This window comes from Centruroides sculpturatus, unplaced genomic scaffold (genome assembly GCF_000671375.1).
Source record: "Centruroides sculpturatus isolate CEXI.00-Female unplaced genomic scaffold, Cexi_2.0 scaffold186, whole genome shotgun sequence".
Lineage (NCBI taxonomy): Eukaryota > Metazoa > Arthropoda > Arachnida > Scorpiones > Buthidae > Centruroides > Centruroides sculpturatus.
This window is the reverse complement of record NW_019384354.1, coordinates 223,833-243,240: the sequence shown is the minus strand read 5'-3', so window position 1 is coordinate 243,240 and position 19,408 is coordinate 223,833. Positions and strand designations below refer to the sequence as shown.

General features: G+C 32.8%; 2 protein-coding genes across 2 annotated transcripts; one reads left to right on the top strand and one right to left on the bottom strand.

The window, feature by feature from the left end:
* The first annotated feature begins 1,195 nt into the window (after nt 1-1,195).
* On the top strand, nt 1,196-18,554 carry LOC111639323. The gene is made up of 4 exons (XM_023385183.1): nt 1,196-1,363; nt 11,143-11,269; nt 18,259-18,357; nt 18,550-18,554. The coding sequence occupies exons 1-4, from the start codon at nt 1,292-1,294 to the stop codon at nt 18,552-18,554; spliced, it is 303 nt and encodes a 100-aa protein (XP_023240951.1). The 5' UTR covers nt 1,196-1,291.
* Nucleotides 16,412-16,990, bottom strand: LOC111639131. Its single transcript, XM_023384917.1, has 3 exons — nt 16,857-16,990; nt 16,708-16,779; nt 16,412-16,553 (listed from the first exon to the last, which is right to left on the bottom strand). The coding sequence occupies exons 1-3, from the start codon at nt 16,951-16,953 to the stop codon at nt 16,420-16,422; spliced, it is 303 nt and encodes a 100-aa protein (XP_023240685.1). The 5' UTR covers nt 16,954-16,990; the 3' UTR covers nt 16,412-16,419.
* Nucleotides 18,555-19,408: the final 854 nt, after the last annotated feature.

Below are 19,408 nucleotides of genomic sequence, written 5' to 3'. Positions count from 1 at the left end.
CCGGACTCGAACCCAAAGTGACCAAGTCGAAGCTATTTTGATATATAATGATCTTTAGTCTGTAAATATCGGTTTAAATTTTTCTGTGTTTTTTTTCTGTATAAGATTTCTTTCTGCCATTGAAGTCATGCGATGCGTGTTATTATAGTTACAGTATTTTTTTATTAAATAATAAAACTAATTGCTCTAGTATTAAAGGGTGCTGTAGCGCCAAAAGTACATTCCCTTGGTATATCTCTACTCATGGGCGTCCGCAGGAAATTTTATAACTAGGACCAAAGCTTGGAGACAAATAATTAAATACAAATTTATTGTTGTAATTATTTAGTTTTTTCACAAGCAGATTATAGTGATACAGTATTGCATCAATACAAAAAGTACAAATCGTCGAGGGTGTAAAGTTGCATATCTCAATCACTTTTGCGATTATAATTTGTGGATTTTTTACTCGATCCCGGAAACAAGTGCCACATCTGAGACGCCCATGTCCCTACCCACTCTAGTTCTAGGTCCCATACAAGCTCTCGCCGGTCCTGATTTTTTTCTTTTGTTCTTTTCGCCTTGTGGACACTAAGAATGCGACTAGGGTACTCTAGATGCGACAATGCAAACGCGAATTTAGTAGCGAGCGACATAGTTCTCGCAAAGGAAAACTATGCACAAGAGAGAAATATCGCTGGCGAGAGCGAATTTCTGGTCTCGCACATATCTGACAGGGTTTGATATTTATCGCGTCTCGCTCGTGCATGGTTTTCCTTAGCGAGAACTATATCGTTCGCAACCTCTCGCTCGCTACTAAATTCGCGTTTGCATTGTCGCACCCTAAGAGGGCCTCTTATAGCAAGCCCATAATGAGGCGACCACAATGGTCAGGCCCACAATGGGGGCGACCGGGTGGTGAGAGACGGAGCCCGACATATTCGGACAGACTACCCCACAAAAAATTCTTGGGGATTATTCGATCCGTCCGGATTCGATTCCGGATCCCCCAGGGCGGTAAGCTGCCGCCTTGACCTTTCGGCCATCCGGCCGTCGTAACTACAGAACTATCATATTTATAACAAATTATATTTAATTATTTTTATATCAAAATTTACATTTTATAACATACTCTAAAAATTATTATGATTATTTTAAAGCGCAAATATGTTTAAAATTTTTTTTTCTATTTTTGGCAATTTCATGTAGTGGCGCTGTTTTTCCTCTTTGAATTTGTAGCGGCAAGTAGTCGCTGTTGTGATATTTTTGTATTAGAGTTAATAATTTTAATAGTTTTGTTAATGTGCTGGCAATGGAAACTAGAATTACAAAGGTGCCGATTAATAAATATCAGAAAAATGCCAAAAGCTGGTTCTCCAATGAGGTAGATTTCAGATGATAACCCACAGTAATTGTTTAAGGAAATATTTCTATATTAATAAAAATAATTTTTACCATTTTTTCTTTTATCAGCTTAACCCAAACGTATACCGAATATCTAAAATTGGATTCGTTATATTAAAAAATCCTATTTTGTGTATATTTGATACATATATTATGTTAATATGTTTCATATAAAATACATTAAGTTTGGATTCAGTTTATCTAATATGAAATTTATGAGTAATACAGGTCGAACCTCCTTAATTTGACAATCTTGGACATGATTACAGGTATTGACCTTTGAGATTGCTAAGGAAACAGCCTGCAAAACCATATGCTTATTCCATATTGCAGTGTTATCAAGGTAGAACCCATCTTAAACAGATGATAATACAACTGTTAATGCTTCTAAATGAGGTTTTTATCATTTCGTGTAATGTAAAGCCCAAAACCAAAAATATTTTTGGTGCCAGTTGCTTAGATCACGTCATAATGTGATGGGATTACAGATGTCTTCAAGGTGTACAGAGTCTGTGACATGAGTTGGGGAGGGCCAATTTTTTTCTGTGAGGGCAGCGTTTAAAACTTTTGAATTGACGTGAACCGCATAAAAGAGAAAAATGAAAAAATTGTGATGGTCAATTACATAATAACAATCCACGAAAAATCTTTTTACGAGTGTTATGTCACTAGTAAGTTAAGTTGTTACAACAGTGTTAAGTTGTTGGAAGTCGTTTATCTTGGTCAATTACAATTATTTATTTGTATGCATATGATTATAAATTAACATATTAGTCACTGCTCTTTTTAAATTAGTTTTGATGTGAGCCCATTAGCCGATTTTTTTTGTTTTACTTTTTACTAAATTTGTTATGGAAAAATCTGTTTGCATATGTAAGCTGTAGAAAATAATGATAGAATTTTTGCTGCATGCTTTCTTAAGGTGGAAAATTGATATTTATTAATATTTTGTGAACGTGGGCTGCACAAAATATTAATGTGTGCTGTGTGCAGCCTGGGGGCCAAGGGTTGCTCACCCCTGACATAAGTGTATGTTAGAAGCAGAGGATGTGCAGGAAAGTGGATTTTCTACATTAGAATGAGTCTTGACAGTGTTGTTAATGACCTTGTTGGATATGTAGCTTGTTTCTGGTACTTTGGCTTTTTCTTAATTAATTTTCTTTGAATCAGATAAACAGATACATCTACACACTAGTTGTAGCAGATTCATAATGGGTGCATATAATACCAATTTATGTTTAATCATAACATTGACAGGATTTCCAAATCATCATTTTTGAGTAGACCAATTGGTTTTTTTAGGACATTTTTTGATGATTTCTACAGATGTATGTGATAGAAAAAAATTGTGCAGAAATACACGCCATTTAAAAAATACATATTTATAATTTGGTAAAAAAAAACTTGGAAATTTGACAGTTATAGATTAGATGGGAGATTTATTTTTCAGAGAAAAAATGATGTATGCACATTGCATTTAGGAATTGCAAAGTCACCAGTAGATTATCATTAATTTTTAAATTGTGACTCCAAATGAAAAATTAGTGCTCTAGAGATTGTTTAGTTGCTGACTAATCTTTAGAGCTCTATGACCAATTGAATTACTTTTTTCCTATTTTGAAAAGCAAAAGTTTTGTTTCCTGAAAAATTGAGCATGGTGTATTTTTTTAGTTGCCATGATTAAAAATAGCCAGTGTGAGTGCTCACATTTAAGTAAATATATTGCATTTTTTAACTAAAATCACTATTTGTTCTAGATGTTACAGGTTAAGAAACAAATTGCCACCAAGAAATATCAAATTACAATAAGATGCTCCACAAAAGTATAAAACCGCTGCAAATTTACTATACGAAGGTTAGGACTAGAGGATTTGATCCCGAGATCTCGAAAATCGGGATCCCAACAACTTTTCAGTCCCAAAATTTTCGGGATTGTCATCATTTTAAAAAAGTTGCAAAATAGACTGCATGAAGCGAAACGTTCAGTGCCAGTGCTTTTACAGAATTGCTTGCCTATCATTTTAATATAAAATATGAGAAATTTTATTCCAAGCAAGCAGCAGAAATTAACCTAGCGGGCTTGCGATGCTTGCTTGGAATAAAACTTCTTGTATTTTGAACTAAAATGATAGGCAAGCAGTTCTCACTGGGTTACTTGGTAATATACTTCATTTTTGTATTTTTGAATTTTCGCGGGCGCCAATCGATTTTCTGGCGCAGTCGAGAGCACTACTCAGTGCGTTTTACCTGTCAATGTGTCAGCCATCTTGTTTTGCCAGTGTGGTTAATATAGACCCGACGCCTCTCGCTTAGGGGGGTCGACCTTAGGTGAAAAGGTTACGACCCCCGCCTTGCCCGTGATCTGTCAGGATGATGCGAGAAAGTCTTTTTACGTTTGGGAGTAGTGGTTTGCTGGATGCTGAGAGACTCACACAGAGACCGAATTTACAAAATTAACGTGTTTATTTTTAGAAAGGCATGCTTACAATGATCGAAACAATCGGGATTGTAGCCTTTACTCCTACAATCCCGATCTGTGTCGACCGGACTGTTTTCTTCCAACCTCCCCGTGTCCTCGAAGCTATAACTAGAACGGGCTTATAAGTATTTACTAACGATTCCTCCAACTTCCATCAAACCTAAACGCGTTTTCTCAGCAGCTGCATATATGTGCAACAAATTGAGAAGCAGACTTGGTGATGAGACACAGGATGCGTTGTTATTTCTCAGATCATATTTTCGCAATTCAAATTAGAATGTTCCTATTAGATTAGTTTTCTTTATATTTAAGAAAAATGTGACTGATTAATATTATTTTTAAATACTTTTTGCTAAGAAACTTACTTTACTACCTACTTACTAGGTTGCTATATGAAAGTAGTCTATTTAGTCGATGTTAAGAGAGATTTTTGTTAATTTTCAACGTTTATTTGCATAGTTTGTTACATAAAGGTTTTTTCAATTTATGTGAGTTTAAAGAGATCTCAGTGATGCTTAAAAAAGAATAAATTTAACATGAAGACTGAGTGATTTTAAGTCTGGTTAGTCTGACTCTGAGTCTGATTAGTTAGAGTGATTAAATTAGCTAAGTGTATACTGTAAAATATGTTGATTTTTGTCTAAATTTTGATTTGTTGATTTCTGTAAGATTTTCTTATTTTTTATTAACCCTCAATACCGAAATGATCCCGGGATTGACTAAGTATAATTCCGAAATCCCGGGATTAGAAATAAGGACCGGGATCGAATTCCCTAGTTAGGACTTACACATATAATGTAGCAATCTTTCTTATATTGTTCAGGATTTATGAAAACATAATTTGTCAAAACTCATAGTTTCCTATATTGCAGCAAACAGCAGAAATTGTAAAAAAACTGATTTTAAGCACCACAAAAGTATAGAATTGACTAGTAAATGAATGCAAAAATAATTATATACTACAAAATAGTTTGATTTAGTAATTTATTTGCACACCTCCTTTACTGATAATATCAAAAATACAATTTGGCATGCTATCAACTTATAATCGATGCCTCGAGAGTTCCAAGCAGTGACAATTGCTTGTTTTAAGTGTTCAATGTCGGCATACTGATGATTTTGGTCATAAATTCGGTCAACCAAGAGTCCCAAAACGTTTTCTGTAGGGTTGCAATCAGGAGAACAAACTGGCCAATTTGTTTATTTTCAAACCACTGTTTCGTATCTCGTGATACACAGATAGATGCTTTGTCCTGTTGAAGAAAAAGAATAATTCTTCTGAATCTATGTTTGTATAGGAGCAATTTATTCTCCAGAACTTGTTGATAGTTGGCACTGTTCATGCAACAGGTAACGGATGCCATATCCAATTTTCTCAATGCAGAAAAAGCATCCCAAACCATAACACTTTGATCACCAAAGTTCCTTTGTAAAAAGTACTTGGGCTTTTTTTGTAAATCACTCCAGTAGAATGCTAAAACATTGGCCCATCCAAATTAAATTTTTTTTGTCCAAAAAGATTATCTATATGACAAAAAGGTTGTTATTTCTTGTGCTAGCATGATAGGTCTAAACAAAACAAAAAACTTGCCTTATTCTATTGAGTGGTCATATTTTTCCTAGCAAAATTGAGTCAGGCAGCTCTGTGCTCAGGCTTAAGAGCAGGAGCACTTCTCATTTGAGACTGAACAATGTTGTTGTTGCTGTGTAAAACCCTTTGAACAGTTTCATGATCTACTTAAATACCCAAATCATTCCAAATTTTACATGTGGACTCTGGAATTAGAAGCTTCATTAATAATTCATCTGCAGTCTTGCAGGGTAAGCTTTGATGGACATCCACTTCTACACTTTGGTCCATAATTTGCAGGATTTGACAAATAATGCTGAACGACCTTTTTTTGAACACTTGATGATGTTTGCTATTGTCTGATGACTTAAATCAGTGCTTCTCAAAGCTACAATTTGTTCTTTCTTATAGTCTGTTAAATGGCATAATGAAAAAAAACTTTCATACTTCAAACTTGCGAGAAAGATGGTGTTTCTATACTTATGTGGCAGTATATAAATTGACTTCTTTGCTATTTCGCAGTCAGCCACAAATTAGTTTCCTAAAATTATGTTTTTATAAGTTAGGTGCTGAATTACACATAAAAAAAATGTATTTCTATCTATTAGTGCATGTTTTAACCTTAAAAGACCAATTTTTTGAGTGGTTCTATACTTTTGTGGAGCACTTTATAGTGTTGTAATATGATATTATAAAAATTGTAAAGAACTGTAAAATAATAATTTTAAAAAATAAGCAACATAAACTACTTTACAAACATTCTGAAACCCAATATATTAGTAATATGCCAAACGACTGCCAAATTAAAATGGCAGTTGTTTGGCATAAACTACTACTCAGTTTAAATAAAAAAGTTTGATGCTTCTGTCTTTAATAAACATAGTATAATTCATCTTTTGCAACCACCTATAATGCCTCCTTATATATTGCATTTACCTCATTTGATGACTTAAATGAGATAAAAGCAATGCACACAAATACTGTACCACATATCTGGATGTAAAATATGGCATTTGAGTGAGTCCATCCATCATAAATGGTCTATTTTGAGTCATCAAATGAGATAAAAGTAACATTGCAGGAGGCAGTATAGGGACATCCCTAATGCCTCCTGCAATGGTCACAAAAGATGGCTTACAACAATGCTTCTGGAAGCTGTATAATTGCTGGCAGAAGTGTATTGTTACCCAGAGATTATTTTGAAAATGATTGTATGTTGGTATTATAAACTATTCAAGTGTAGGGAACTATACACCAAGTCACTGAAATTTTGGGTTATACCACAAATAAAAATACAGTGGAACCTCGATATACGTCTGCTTTAGAATACGTCCAATTCAGAATACATCCTGTTTGGATGAAACAAATTTTGCTCGATATACGACTTAATTCAATTATACGCGCCATGTATGAACAAGTAGCACTATCGGTGTACTACACTAGACTAGATGTTCGCGGTGCTACGGTTTATAACTTTGTTAAATTTTTTCTGATTTTTAATTTGTAATTAACATTTTATTATTTTTATTAATCATGAATTGCAAAAGGGCAACAGAAAAATAAAAAAATGACTAGAATCACAACGGAACTGAAAAAAGAGATTGTTGAGAAATATGAAGGTGGCACACGTGTTTGAGATTTAACAAGATTTAACTGTTGCATTCCGTATTCCGAGAACGACGATATCAACAATCGTGAAAAATAAAGACATTATTAAATTTGCTGACGTTGCGAAAGGGGTTAAATCAATTTCTAAACAGAGATCGAAAACATTAGATCATGTCGAGAAATTGCTTTTGCTTTGGATAACTGAAAAACAGTGTGCTGGCGACAGCGTATCGGAAGAAATTATTTGCAAGAAAGTTAAAAGGATACATGCTGATCTCATGAAAAATCAAGCAGAAACTAGCGAGGAAAGCGAGGTGTTTAAAGCCAGCCATTTTTTTTACATGAGAACGGATTAATCATTTTTACATTACTTCTTATGGAAAAGGTTGGTTTGGTATATGTTCTATTCGGTATAAGTCCAAACACCAGGAACAGATTAAGGTCGTATACCGAGGTTCCACTGTATACAGGTAACCCCTGTATAACACAGGAGTTACGTTCCAAAAAATTGCCATGTTATGCGAATTCATGTTATACAAAACAAAGAACTAGTGCGAAAAGGGGGGTTAGGTTCCAAAAATTAAAAAAAACATGCTGTTAAATCCTTATTTAAATCATATTTATTATTCATTTTTTTCATAGGTAAAATACTTATTTATTATTTAAGTAAATATTTTACCAGAGAATTATTCATCCTGTATGATGATCTCAGCATGAGCATCATCAACTGGTAACAGTTTTTGGGTGCGTTCGTTAATAGCGGTTGCTCTGCAACGGGAGTGCGCTGCTGTTTGTAGGCATTTAGGAACGATGGTGAAAGAAAGATGGCGGCGTCCGCACTATCAATAGTATTGTGATGGAGGAATCTATAATTCTAAAATGAGCTTTTAGAGGCAAAGAAGGGTCCCAATTGTAAAATTTAACCATTAAATGGATTATTTGTTGAAAGAGCATTCAAAGTAGCCATGAAAACAATTAGAATGCTTGCGCGGAGTTATGTGGTGGTATAAAAGAACGCACCCTTTACATTTCATGTTGTACGAGGGTTTTACCCAATTCCCGAACCATGTTAGAGTGAACCTGTGCTATAGGAAGTGCCGTATTATACGGGGGTTACCTGTACATGGAAGTGTGTACAAATAAAAAAATTGGTTTCAAAAAATTATTTAACTATTTTTTTTAAATCAAATTTACCAGTAAAAAGTATCAATTTATGGGTATATTTACTGATGCACTTTTTACCTCATTAGTATTTCTGTATCTAGATTAACTTAATTATTTTTTTGTAACTAAAGTCATATTTCAATTAGTAAGATATAGATAATATAATACTCAGAAGACAGTACTCTGTTCATCAGATAGAAAATACTTAGAGATACAATTACATAAGTAAAACATTGATCTTCAGGAATACCATATGTACTACATTCTATGTTCATTTCAAATGTTACTGTGAGCTGAGGTTTGTCTGAAAATGTTTTTCCTTTACTTAAAGCTATTTAATAGCTTTAAGTAAATGTCTTTAAGTAAAGTAACTATACAAAGCTTTAAGTAATAGAGTATGTCTTATGAATTTCTGCAAGACTTGGTACCATTTCATATATGATATTTCAAGAAAATATAGTTACAGTAGAGCCTCGATTATCCGATCCCCGATTAACCGACACCTCGGTTAACCGACCGTTTTAGTTGGCAAATTTCAAATGTTCGCTAATGATGTGGCGCTACAATATTTGGCTATGTCTTGGCTACTTTAATAGTATTTTTACGTGTTTTAGCTGGCAACACTCATTCGACCATGAAAGGGAGCCAGTATTTAAACGAGGCTTAATTTTCTAATTTTTAATGATACAATAGCGATTATTATTTTAAAAAATTTTTGTTAGGCTTAACATCGATGAAAATTCAATGCGAAGTAGGTTAATAGCGATAAACTAATATACTAATTAGATGGGATATAATAATAGACTACACTAATAATGGATTTGTTCATACTTTTCGGTTATCCGACTTTTCAATTATCCGACCAACCCCAGTCCCCAATTGGGTCGGATAATCGAGACTCTACTGTAATGGATTTTTTCATACTTTTCGGTTATCCGACTTTTCAATTATCCGACCAACCCCAGTCCCCAATTGGGTCGGATAATCGAGGCTCTACTGTATTTAACCAAAGTTAAATAGCTATATTTTCTTCTTGAAATATCATATATGAAATGGTACCAAGTCTTGCAGAAATTCATAAGACATACTCTATTACTATACTTTATTTTGTTTATTTTTACAGGGTATCCAAGAAAGATCTTTATTGTTTATTATTATTTAACTTCATAACATGAAAACAAAATGGTCTGTTGAAATGCAGTTTGTATTAAAAGAAAGAATAACTCAAGCAGTTTTTAGCACAAATGCCTATAATGATGTTCAATACATGGTGCTATCAGATTGTAAATTAAAAATGGGAACAATATAGGAAAAAGTATAATGGTGTATTGTAGTTAGCTGAAACAAAATTGCTATAACTATACAAAGAAAATATTGCAGGAAGTACAGAAAGACACAACCAAGTATCTCTTTAATTTATGCTTGAATGCAGAAATTTAAAAACACAGGAAGTAGTTACTCTAGATATAGTTGCCCATCAACATTGGATGAATCTGTGGAACAGCTTAGAGCAGTGTTTTCCAACCTTTTTTGTGCTATGCCCCATCTAAGCCTTTCTAAAATTCTTATGCCCCCCCTAACATATACAGAGGCTATACGGTTAACTTAAACTCTGGACAAGTCCATTTTCGAATTGCCCCCTTAACAATCGAATTGTACCATGTTGGGAAACACTCGCTTAGAGTATTGTTCTGTAGGAATTCAAAGAATTCAGAATTCAGAGGTTTATTGAATGTATGCTAATAAAATACTTTGAATTATTCTTTCTCTTACTGCAAACCATGTTTTAATAGATTGTTTTGTTTTTGTATTATAAATTTGTATAATAATAAATACCTTTCTTGGAAACTATTATATGTTACTTTCATAACTTATGAAATGCTTTATTTGAAGCTAAAGATGAATAAATTTAAAGAATAGATTATTTTAGCTCTTATCAATATATTGTTACAGCTAGAATAATTGACAATGTTCTCATGAACATAAAACAAATTTATTAACTAAGAAAACTAGTTAAATAAAATTAATTAACATAAAAAAGAATAAAGATTAAACAGAAGAATAAAACAGATCACTCTCTGAAAGGTTGTGGAATAAAATGGTTCCACAAGTGTTCCATTTAGTTTTTAAATGTTCATTTGATAAGGGTCCAGCTGACAAAATCCACTTGTCGCTACATTTATTGGATTGGTGTCAAACCAATTCAAACTAATAAAAGTTCAAGAAATCTAAAGTTGAAGATAACAACTTACCACAAAGCTTAGGACAGTCATCATTGACAAAGGCAGGAAACTTGAAATACAAATGTTAGACATTTAGGAACCTGGATGTCTATATACGTGGTTCTCAATCTTTTTAGGATTTCTTGTGTAGCAATCTCTTTAGAAGTTTTTAGATTACTAATGGACCTTTTAAAATTAATTACAGTTAACATATAGGCTATTGTAACAATAGCCTATAGCATTTTTTGACAAACAATTATGTATTCAGAAAATGGCAAATCTTAATCATCAAATATACTGTACATTCAATGGGATGGGTGCATCTGCTTTGCCTGAAGTGACCCCTTCATGGTCCCATAGAGGACTGCGGACCCCAGTTTTGAGAACCACTGCTCTATATGTAGACTTAAAAATTTTTAATTTTTTCTTAAGTTGTTCATTTTTTAGCTTTAAACTAAATATTTTATAAGTCTAGAAAAGTGTTCTTATCCTTACTATACTTTAAATATATTTTTTAACTTAATTTATTTAATAAGATTATTGAAAATAATTTAAGAATTTACAGTTGGAATTATGAGTCAATTTGATAGTCTGATTTAAATCTGAGGAAGAACAGTTAAAATTCAATTATTCTATTAGTAAAATTTTATTGATTTAAGAATAAATTAAATTGTGTTATTTTGAAAAAGAATAAACATTAATATTTGTTATTTCAGGTGTATATTCCAAGATGTATTAAATGCTTGCTTTGGTCATTGTTAATACAATGGATATTCCTACAAATAGTGATTTATTTACTGACTTTATTTACATTTCGAACTCGAGATGAAAATGATTTGAAAGGTAATCTATATTTTTAAATATATTTATTTATAAAATATTTTAATTAGATAATGGTTAGAGTCTGTATATATATCTTAAAAGAAAAATGTTCTGTCCCCACCGAAACTGAAACCAACACTTTACAAGGAAGCAGTGTGTAAGTCAGTCCCATTAGGTCACCTGTGGGGTTTACAATTTGTTCAAAAGGACTACCCATTAAGTTTCTCTGTGGATTTGGCATGAATTCATGGAAAGGGTTAATTAACAAAGGGGAAAGAATGTCATTACATAGGGACAGGAGACATGAAAAGACTTCACTTTTGACTCAGATTTGGAGTTGAGTGACAGCATTCATTTGCTCTCATAGCAACTGTTCTTTAAGTTTGATTTTTGAATAATAACCTTTGGTTATGTACAGAATACAGATATAAAAACTAAAACTAAATCTGTATATTATTTATATTCGTTTTTCAAACTTATTAATCAAAGTGGTTCCTTTCTTTATAGACGCAAATGTTTTCAAATCCCCTCCTGGGCTCTTCCTCTGGCTTTATCAAATAGGCCGTTACTGTTTAAATAAAGTTTATATACAAATTTCTTCAGAATATTGTCATGTGCAAATGGTCCAAAATAATACAGTTGTATTGTACCTGTTCTGTATACACTGCTTTGTGAAATTTTTCTTTTTTATAGGTCCTTATCTACCAATCTAGACCCCACTCATATTTTAGAAGATATCACACACAAATTACTCATCTCGCACCTAGAGGGATACCAATTCAATACATCCAACCCAACAGAACTTATAGAACAACTGAAGAAGATAGCACATCCAGCTTATACTACAGTCTTAGACTTCTGATCATTATATCCTTCGATAGAACTTCCACCATGTTTCTGTGAACTCAGGGACTACCTATTTTCGATAATTGAAGACACCATAATGCACCAGCAGGTACTTGAACTGGTGCATTTATTATGCTATAGTTCTCTCTCCCAATTTAATGGGATCACTTGCATGCAAGATAAAGGAGTCTCGATGGGCAGTCCAGTATTGGGCGATTTGTGTGAAATGGTGATCAGAAAACTAGAAAACAATGTTATACCACGTTTCTTACCCAATATCTTATTGTTTAAACGTTATATTGATGACATCGTATTTTGGAGGGTGGAACTGGACCTTAAACTCTTTCTAGAAGCCATGAACAACAATCCATTCGGGCTATCGTTAGAAATAGAGCAACATAGCAATTCAAAGGTGCATTTCTTGGACATTGATATCAACTTTGAAGGAATGAATATAGTTACATCTGTATACCGGAAACCTAGTACCTTCCCCACTTATATACCAAGAGATTCATGCAATCCTTTCCCATACAAACTTGCAGCGTTTTGAGCATTAGTGAGAAGAGCCCATACACACTCCTCAACACAACAAGCTCTTACTAAGGAACTCCAACATATAAAAAATATTGCAGTAACCCATGGATACAACAATATCATTGAAACTTTGTGTAAAAAACACGAGCTTATCCAAGAAACATCGAATGTTCACACAGGACCACCCTTGAATATACCAGATGAAGAAAAAGAGAGGATACCTATCACATATAATCCGACACTGAAATTAACATATAACATAATAGCCAAAAGAAGAGGAATAAATATCGCATACAAAAGATGTCAAACAATCTTCATGATACTAAGTAATGGTAAGGATTCTCCAAACCTGGAAAGACTGCCAGGAGTATACACAGTACTGCTGGAAGACAACCAATGCAGTAGACAACTAACATATATCGGTTCCACAAAACGTTCATTAAAAGTGAGATTGAAAGAACACGATTTAGACATACAACACGGTAGAAACATAATGGCCTTAACAACGTACGCGTCAGAACGGGATAACAGCGAACCTAGATGAGGCAAAGATCATTATTACTAACTCCAACCCACAACAACTGAAATGGTTGGAAGCTATAGACATATTTAAAGCAGGAATAAATAGTACATGTATTAATTATTAGGATGAAATGACCCTATCTGTAGCATGGCAGATATTGCTAGATAAGGACCTGTAAAAAAGAAAAATTTCACAAAGCAGTGTATACAGAACATGCGCAATACAACTGTATTATTTTGGAACATTTGCACATGACAATATTCTGAAGAAATTCATATATAAACTTTATTCAAACAGTAACAGCCTATTTGATAAAGCCTGAGGAAGAGCCCAGGAGGGGGTTTGAAAACGTTTGCGACTATAAAAAAAAAAAGGAACCACTCCGGTTAACAGTTTTGAAGAATGGATATAGCTATATTCCGGTGTGTACAGAGTTTGTTTGTATATTATTTTTTAATAATATTTATTTATATACAGTAGTACCTCAGGATATGAATGCTCTAGCATACAAAATTTTCAGGGTACGACATGAAATTCAAACATATTTTTGCTCCACGGTACAAACAAAAACTTACCATATAATGTTACGTTAGTCTGCAGCGCCATTTTTTATTCACTTCTGTTCATTGGTCTCAGTCCGCGTGTTTGCTTTGTCATGGAAGGATCTCGCTCGATAAAGGAAATCTTGAGGTATTATCAGAAAGTGACTGATTTTATTGAAAAGAATTATCCCGAAAAGGTTCACACTGGCCGTATTGCTGCTCAATTTCTCTAAGTCATTTTAGAAACATTTTAAAAAGTAGGCAAAGCTAAACCTCTTTGGATAGATATTTTATCAAGTGATCTCTATCCAGTGAAAGTGCTGGTGGAAGTGAAGGAAAGAAAGCAAAAAGCAGTGAATAAAAAATTTAAAAACATATATAAAACAGAAAAGATAAAAAACTTAACATTAAGTTATTTTTAAGTTATTGTTACATTATGTTATGTAAGTTAAGTTTTAGTATCATTTCCCTTCTCCCTCTCCTCTGCCACCAGTTTACACCTCCACCGTCATCTATCCTCAAAGGTAAAGTGCAAATAAAACTACATTTTTTTATCAATTATTATTCTATTATGGTTATTTATACATTTACAACTATAAAATGCATTTTACATTGTTTTCCTTACTAAATTTATTTTTTTTTAATGTATTACTAAGCTTTAATATGAGTGTTTTTTTCATGTTGGAACAGATTATTTGGTTTTACATGTAATCATATGGGAAAAATGATTCACCTTATGACATTTTCATGATACGATCTCAGTTTCAGAACAGATTAATTTCGTATTCTGAGGTACTACTGTGTGTGTGTGTATTAAAAGCAAAATGTTCAATCATCACCACACACAAATAATATAAATTTAAAAATTTATTTGATCTATAATTGAAATTTTCAAAACCACTTTTAAATTGTTTTTAAAAATATTTTAATTTTCAATTGATTTGATTTAATTAGTTTTGATTTTATTTTAAATTTTGGTTTTGCTGTAAAGGCAAGAGTTTTAATCATTTTATTATTTTTAGTTTCAATTAATTTTTGGCTTAAGTTAAATTAATATTAAATAAATTAAGTTTTTATAATTATTTTTAATAATTATTATTTATTTAATTTTGCCAGCATTTTTGAACCCTTAATTACAATTTTTTTAATTAATTGCAACTACTGTATTTTTCTTTTGTGACATAACTATAGAAATCGTTTTAGTGTTGTTTCACACAAACAATAATCAAATTTAAATTTATTTTAATTTTTTTTTAGTAATTTCATTAATTTTTGTTTTATAAATTTGCATGTTTTTTAAAGTTTTTTTTTTTTTAATTTAAATTTTAAGTAAGTTAACATAATTTGAACTGTCAGGCTACCTAGTATTTATAATGATAGAAAATAGATATGTTTTTTAGGACATTAGATATATGAGTGAACTCAATGAATAACTTATTAATATTACTATTAAAGTTGTTTTCATGTATTTCATATGTGATTAAAATAAAATAGAAAAACATAGATAATTTTATCAGTTATGCATTATTTTTTACTAAACAAAAAAATATATTAAGTTTAAAGCTGTTGATATTTGGTTGTTTGAATGAATTAATTCATTTAATCTGACCTGTTTGTGCTCTCTGAGTGGTAAAGGGCATAAAACCACAAAAAAAAAAAATTCATTTAACTTTGATTAATTTATTTTTAATAAAAAAAATATGTTTTAATGTTTAATGGAGGCTTACAAGTGCTTTTATGTGGTTAGCCATCTTCAGGCTACATATATTTGAAATAGTTGTTACCATAGGGTGCGTATACTTTTTGCTAGCTTCCAAGCTCGCCGAGCTGACACCTAGCGCTGCCTGACGTCATACTAGCACGTTGGTAAAAGTATACACAGTAATGGCGTCTTACGGTTTAGTATCAGCGGCTGTAGCTATTATTTCACAACTGCAATCGCTAGATTCGGAGTCTGAAGACGATGATTTATTGTTAGAATGTGCAATGTCTGCAGTTGAAGCTGAGGTGAATGCATCTAGTGGCGAAAAAAGCAAGTCAGTCGAAAAAGTAAAAGGGTATGTTGAGTACACTGTGCCAAGATACCGATCGAAGGATTTTCAGGAACATTTTCGATTGAACAGAACAACTGTGGACATTTTAATATCAAAATTAGCACCCTTACTTAATAGCAAACAGAATTCAAGAGGACGATGCCCATTGACGGTGGAGAAAAAAATATTGTGCAGTCTCTACTTGTTATCGAATCAAGCTCCGTTCAGGTAAAGTACAGATCTATATCGTTAATTGAGATTCATGTTAATAATATGAATTGTGGTTAAAATTAACAAAATGCATATATTTTTTTGAATTAAAAGAAAACTATAAAGAATTCTTAAATGAAACTTTAAACATAACTTATTTATACTGTAAAATAGAATTTAACAATTTTTAACATCATAAATTTTGTAAATTCTTGATCTTTTTGTGTCAATTAAATATAACCACACCAAATTTTTATATTTTAAAGGTAAATTTATACATACAGAAGCTAAAAATGGTACAACTAAGATTAAATACTCTGTTTGCATTAAATTACAGTTTGTCCCTCTTAATTTCTTCTCCAATAGGTAATAAATTACTTTAAGACTTCTTGATAATTTTTAGATGTTTTTCTATCAGTTAAAATCCCTAAATTTGATAAACCATTAAATCCAAAGCNTTATGAAAGGTTCATAGTTACAATGTTAATTTGACAAGCAGTAGGCTACAACCTGAATATTTGTATATTGGGGTAATTCAAACTTCTCCCTGTGTTCATTGTACAAGGAAATTAGTTGAATTGTCCTGGCTTTGGGCCACTGGAAGCCACAGGGTTCCTCTATAAAAGATAGAAAATATTTAGCATATGTAGCCCTTATTATAACAGATTAAAAATTCTAAAATTTTTTAACAATCGGCGCTAATTACATCGTGATCTTAGTTTATCGGTTTATCCTTTCAACAATTTCATTCGAAATCAAAATTTGACTTACCAGCAGGGATACTCGGTCCAACTGAAGCAGTGGAAAGAGTCGTCAAAGCCAATTCTCTGGCATAATTTACATCTGTAATGAAGCCTCTGTTATCGAAATAGGATTTATGATATAAAATTATACACTTTTAGGAATCCCTTTTTACTTACCTTCCATCATCTGACGATAAACGACTTCATTAACGCGTAATTGAACTTCTTTTCCGTCCGGTAAAGAAACGGTAACATCGTACATGGACGCCGCCATCTTTGAACTAACGCCAAGCTCGTTGTAAGTTCTCCGGGCATGCCGAGCGCGCTAGGAATGCTAGCAATGACGTCACGGGTGCGAAAAGTATACGCCGTGCTCGTTGGTAGCTAACAAAAAGTATACAGGCTGAGCGCGCTAGGGGTGAGATCGGAGCTAAAAGTATACGCACCCATAGTATTGCTTATACAAGCAAAAAGGTAGTGATGGAAGTTATATAAGGACATGTGTTTTTACAAATTAAGTGAAGCAGATCTGCCTAGATAGATTGTCATCTGTGTTAACCTCTACCATGTGGCTAGACAATCAAATTTCTTTAAATATTTTACTTATTTTCAAATGCAAAACCTATGTCTTTTTCTTTGTGTTTGCACAAGTGACACTATAGTAATGGTTGCCATGACAACTGTTTGAAATATTTGTGGCCAGATGATGTATTATCACTCAAAAGAGTATATAATGGTTTTATTGTTAAAAATATTTGCATTTTTTAAAAATTAACTCATAAATGCTATCAAAATGAAGTTAATAAGTGAAAGCTCTGTAGTTGTGTTATTTATTGAGCATAGCTTCCAATAGTTTTATATTGACTTAGATTTATTTCCACCCACATATTTATTACAGTAGAGCATCGATTATCCGACCCCTGATCAACCGTCACATTGGTTAACCGACCGCATTTTAGTCAGCAAATTCAAATGTCCACTAGTGATGTGGCACTACAGTATTTGACTACATCTTGGCTACTTTAATATTATTTTTGTTAAATTTTTGCGTGTTTTAACTGGCAACACTGGCTCGACCATGAAAGGGAAGCCAGTATTTAAACGAGGCTTAATTTTCTAATTATGAGTGGTTGTTTGTTTTGTGAGCAATAAAATAATTTTAAAATAATTTTTAATGATACAATAGCAATGATTATTATTTTAAAAAAATTTTGTTAGGCTTAACATCGATGAAAATTCAACGCGAAGTAGGTTAATAGCAATATATTAATATACTAATTACATGGGATATACTAATATACTATAATAATGTATTTTTCATACTTTTCGGTTATCCGTTTTTTCAGTTATCCGACCAACCCCAGTCCCCAATTGAGTCGGATAATCAATGTTCCTACTGTATGTGAAATTTTTGTCTTTAATAATTTTTAATAGATAATATTTTGTAAATAAATATATATGTATTATAAATACATAACCATATATATGTAGATATAGATAAGTATATCTAGAAATAGTTTATATATATTATATACTATGTATTAAAACAGAAAATGTAATGAAATTAACTTTATTTTAGGTTCTTCCTGGCCACTAAATATTTTTTCATGGCAAAATTTTATTCTATTGGGATTTTTAGATATAATTGTTTCAATTATTCATATCAAGCAACATACAGGTAATATTTAAAACTTTTATTTGAAATCATAATTTTATAGTAGAAATTTTTTTATTAATTTTAAAGTAAATGATTCTATAATTTTTGCAGATTTTTGTATGAAAATGATTATTTTGATATTTATTGATATTTATTAAATATGAACTATCCTTAGTAAATATGAAATATTCTGAACTAATAAATATTTTACAGACTGATAAATTTGCTCCAGCAACTATTCAAAAAATGCCAGCTGATGGCAGAGGTGGTTAAGATATTAGCCTACCACTCTTTCAGTATCAAATCTGGGCAGATTGAAAATCTCTAAAATTCTGTAGTGGTGGTATTTCCCAGAATATTGGGTTTTGTCCCTTACCGCCTTGGCTGTCTTATTGTTGGCTTGGCTTGAACCCACAATGGACTTGAAAAAGTTCTTCTTAGTGCCCACACGATGGAAAGAGTCAACAGTCTTCTTCTTCTTCTTCTTCAGCTTTTCCCACAATATGTAGGGTTGCTGTTTCTGATGAGTCGTCTCCACTGCTCCCTGTCCTGGGCTGCCTCCACATTCAGATGCTTTTCTCTCAAGTCCTCCTCCACAAGATCCATCCACCTTTTCCGCGGCCGTCCCCGCCGCCTCCTCCCCATCACTCTCATCTGCATAACCCTTCTTCCCACATACCCTTCTTCCCTCCGTACCACATGACCAAACCACTTCAACCTCGCTTCCTGTATCTTTGCTTCTATGTTCACAACTTTCACTGTCCCCCTCACACATTCATTTCGAATGTGATCCCGTCTCGTAACCCCACACATCCAACGGAGCATCCTCATCTCCGCCACCTCCATCCTTTTGACATGGGTTTTCCTTAAGCTCACAGTCTCAATAGCGTACAGCATAGCTGGTCTCACCACCATCCGATAAACTTTCCCTTTCAACCTAAGTGGCACCCTCTTATCACACAACACTCCTGACATATCCCTCCAATTCCGCCAACCAGCCTGAATCCTGCCTGTCACCTCCTTATCCACACTTCCATCCTCAGCCATAGTTGACCCCAGGTACTTAAAGGTA

Bases quoted from the DNA above. Each gene is read 5' to 3' on its own strand.
- LOC111639323 (XM_023385183.1), top strand. From the start codon at position 1,292: ATGGAAACTAGAATTACAAAGGTGCCGATTAATAAATATCAGAAAAAT. The intron at 1,364-11,142 runs GTAGATTTCAGA...TTGTTATTTCAG, and splicing joins AAAGCTGGTTCTCCAATGAG to GTGTATATTCCAAGATGTAT. The intron at 11,270-18,258 runs GTAATCTATATT...ACTTTATTTTAG, and splicing joins AGATGAAAATGATTTGAAAG to GTTCTTCCTGGCCACTAAAT.
- LOC111639131 (XM_023384917.1), bottom strand. From the start codon at position 16,953: ATGGCGGCGTCCATGTACGATGTTACCGTTTCTTTACCGGACGGAAAA. The intron at 16,780-16,856 runs GTAAGTAAAAAG...GCTTCATTACAG, and splicing joins TTATCGTCAGATGATGGAAG to ATGTAAATTATGCCAGAGAA. The intron at 16,554-16,707 runs GTAAGTCAAATT...TATCTTTTATAG, and splicing joins TGGACCGAGTATCCCTGCTG to AGGAACCCTGTGGCTTCCAG.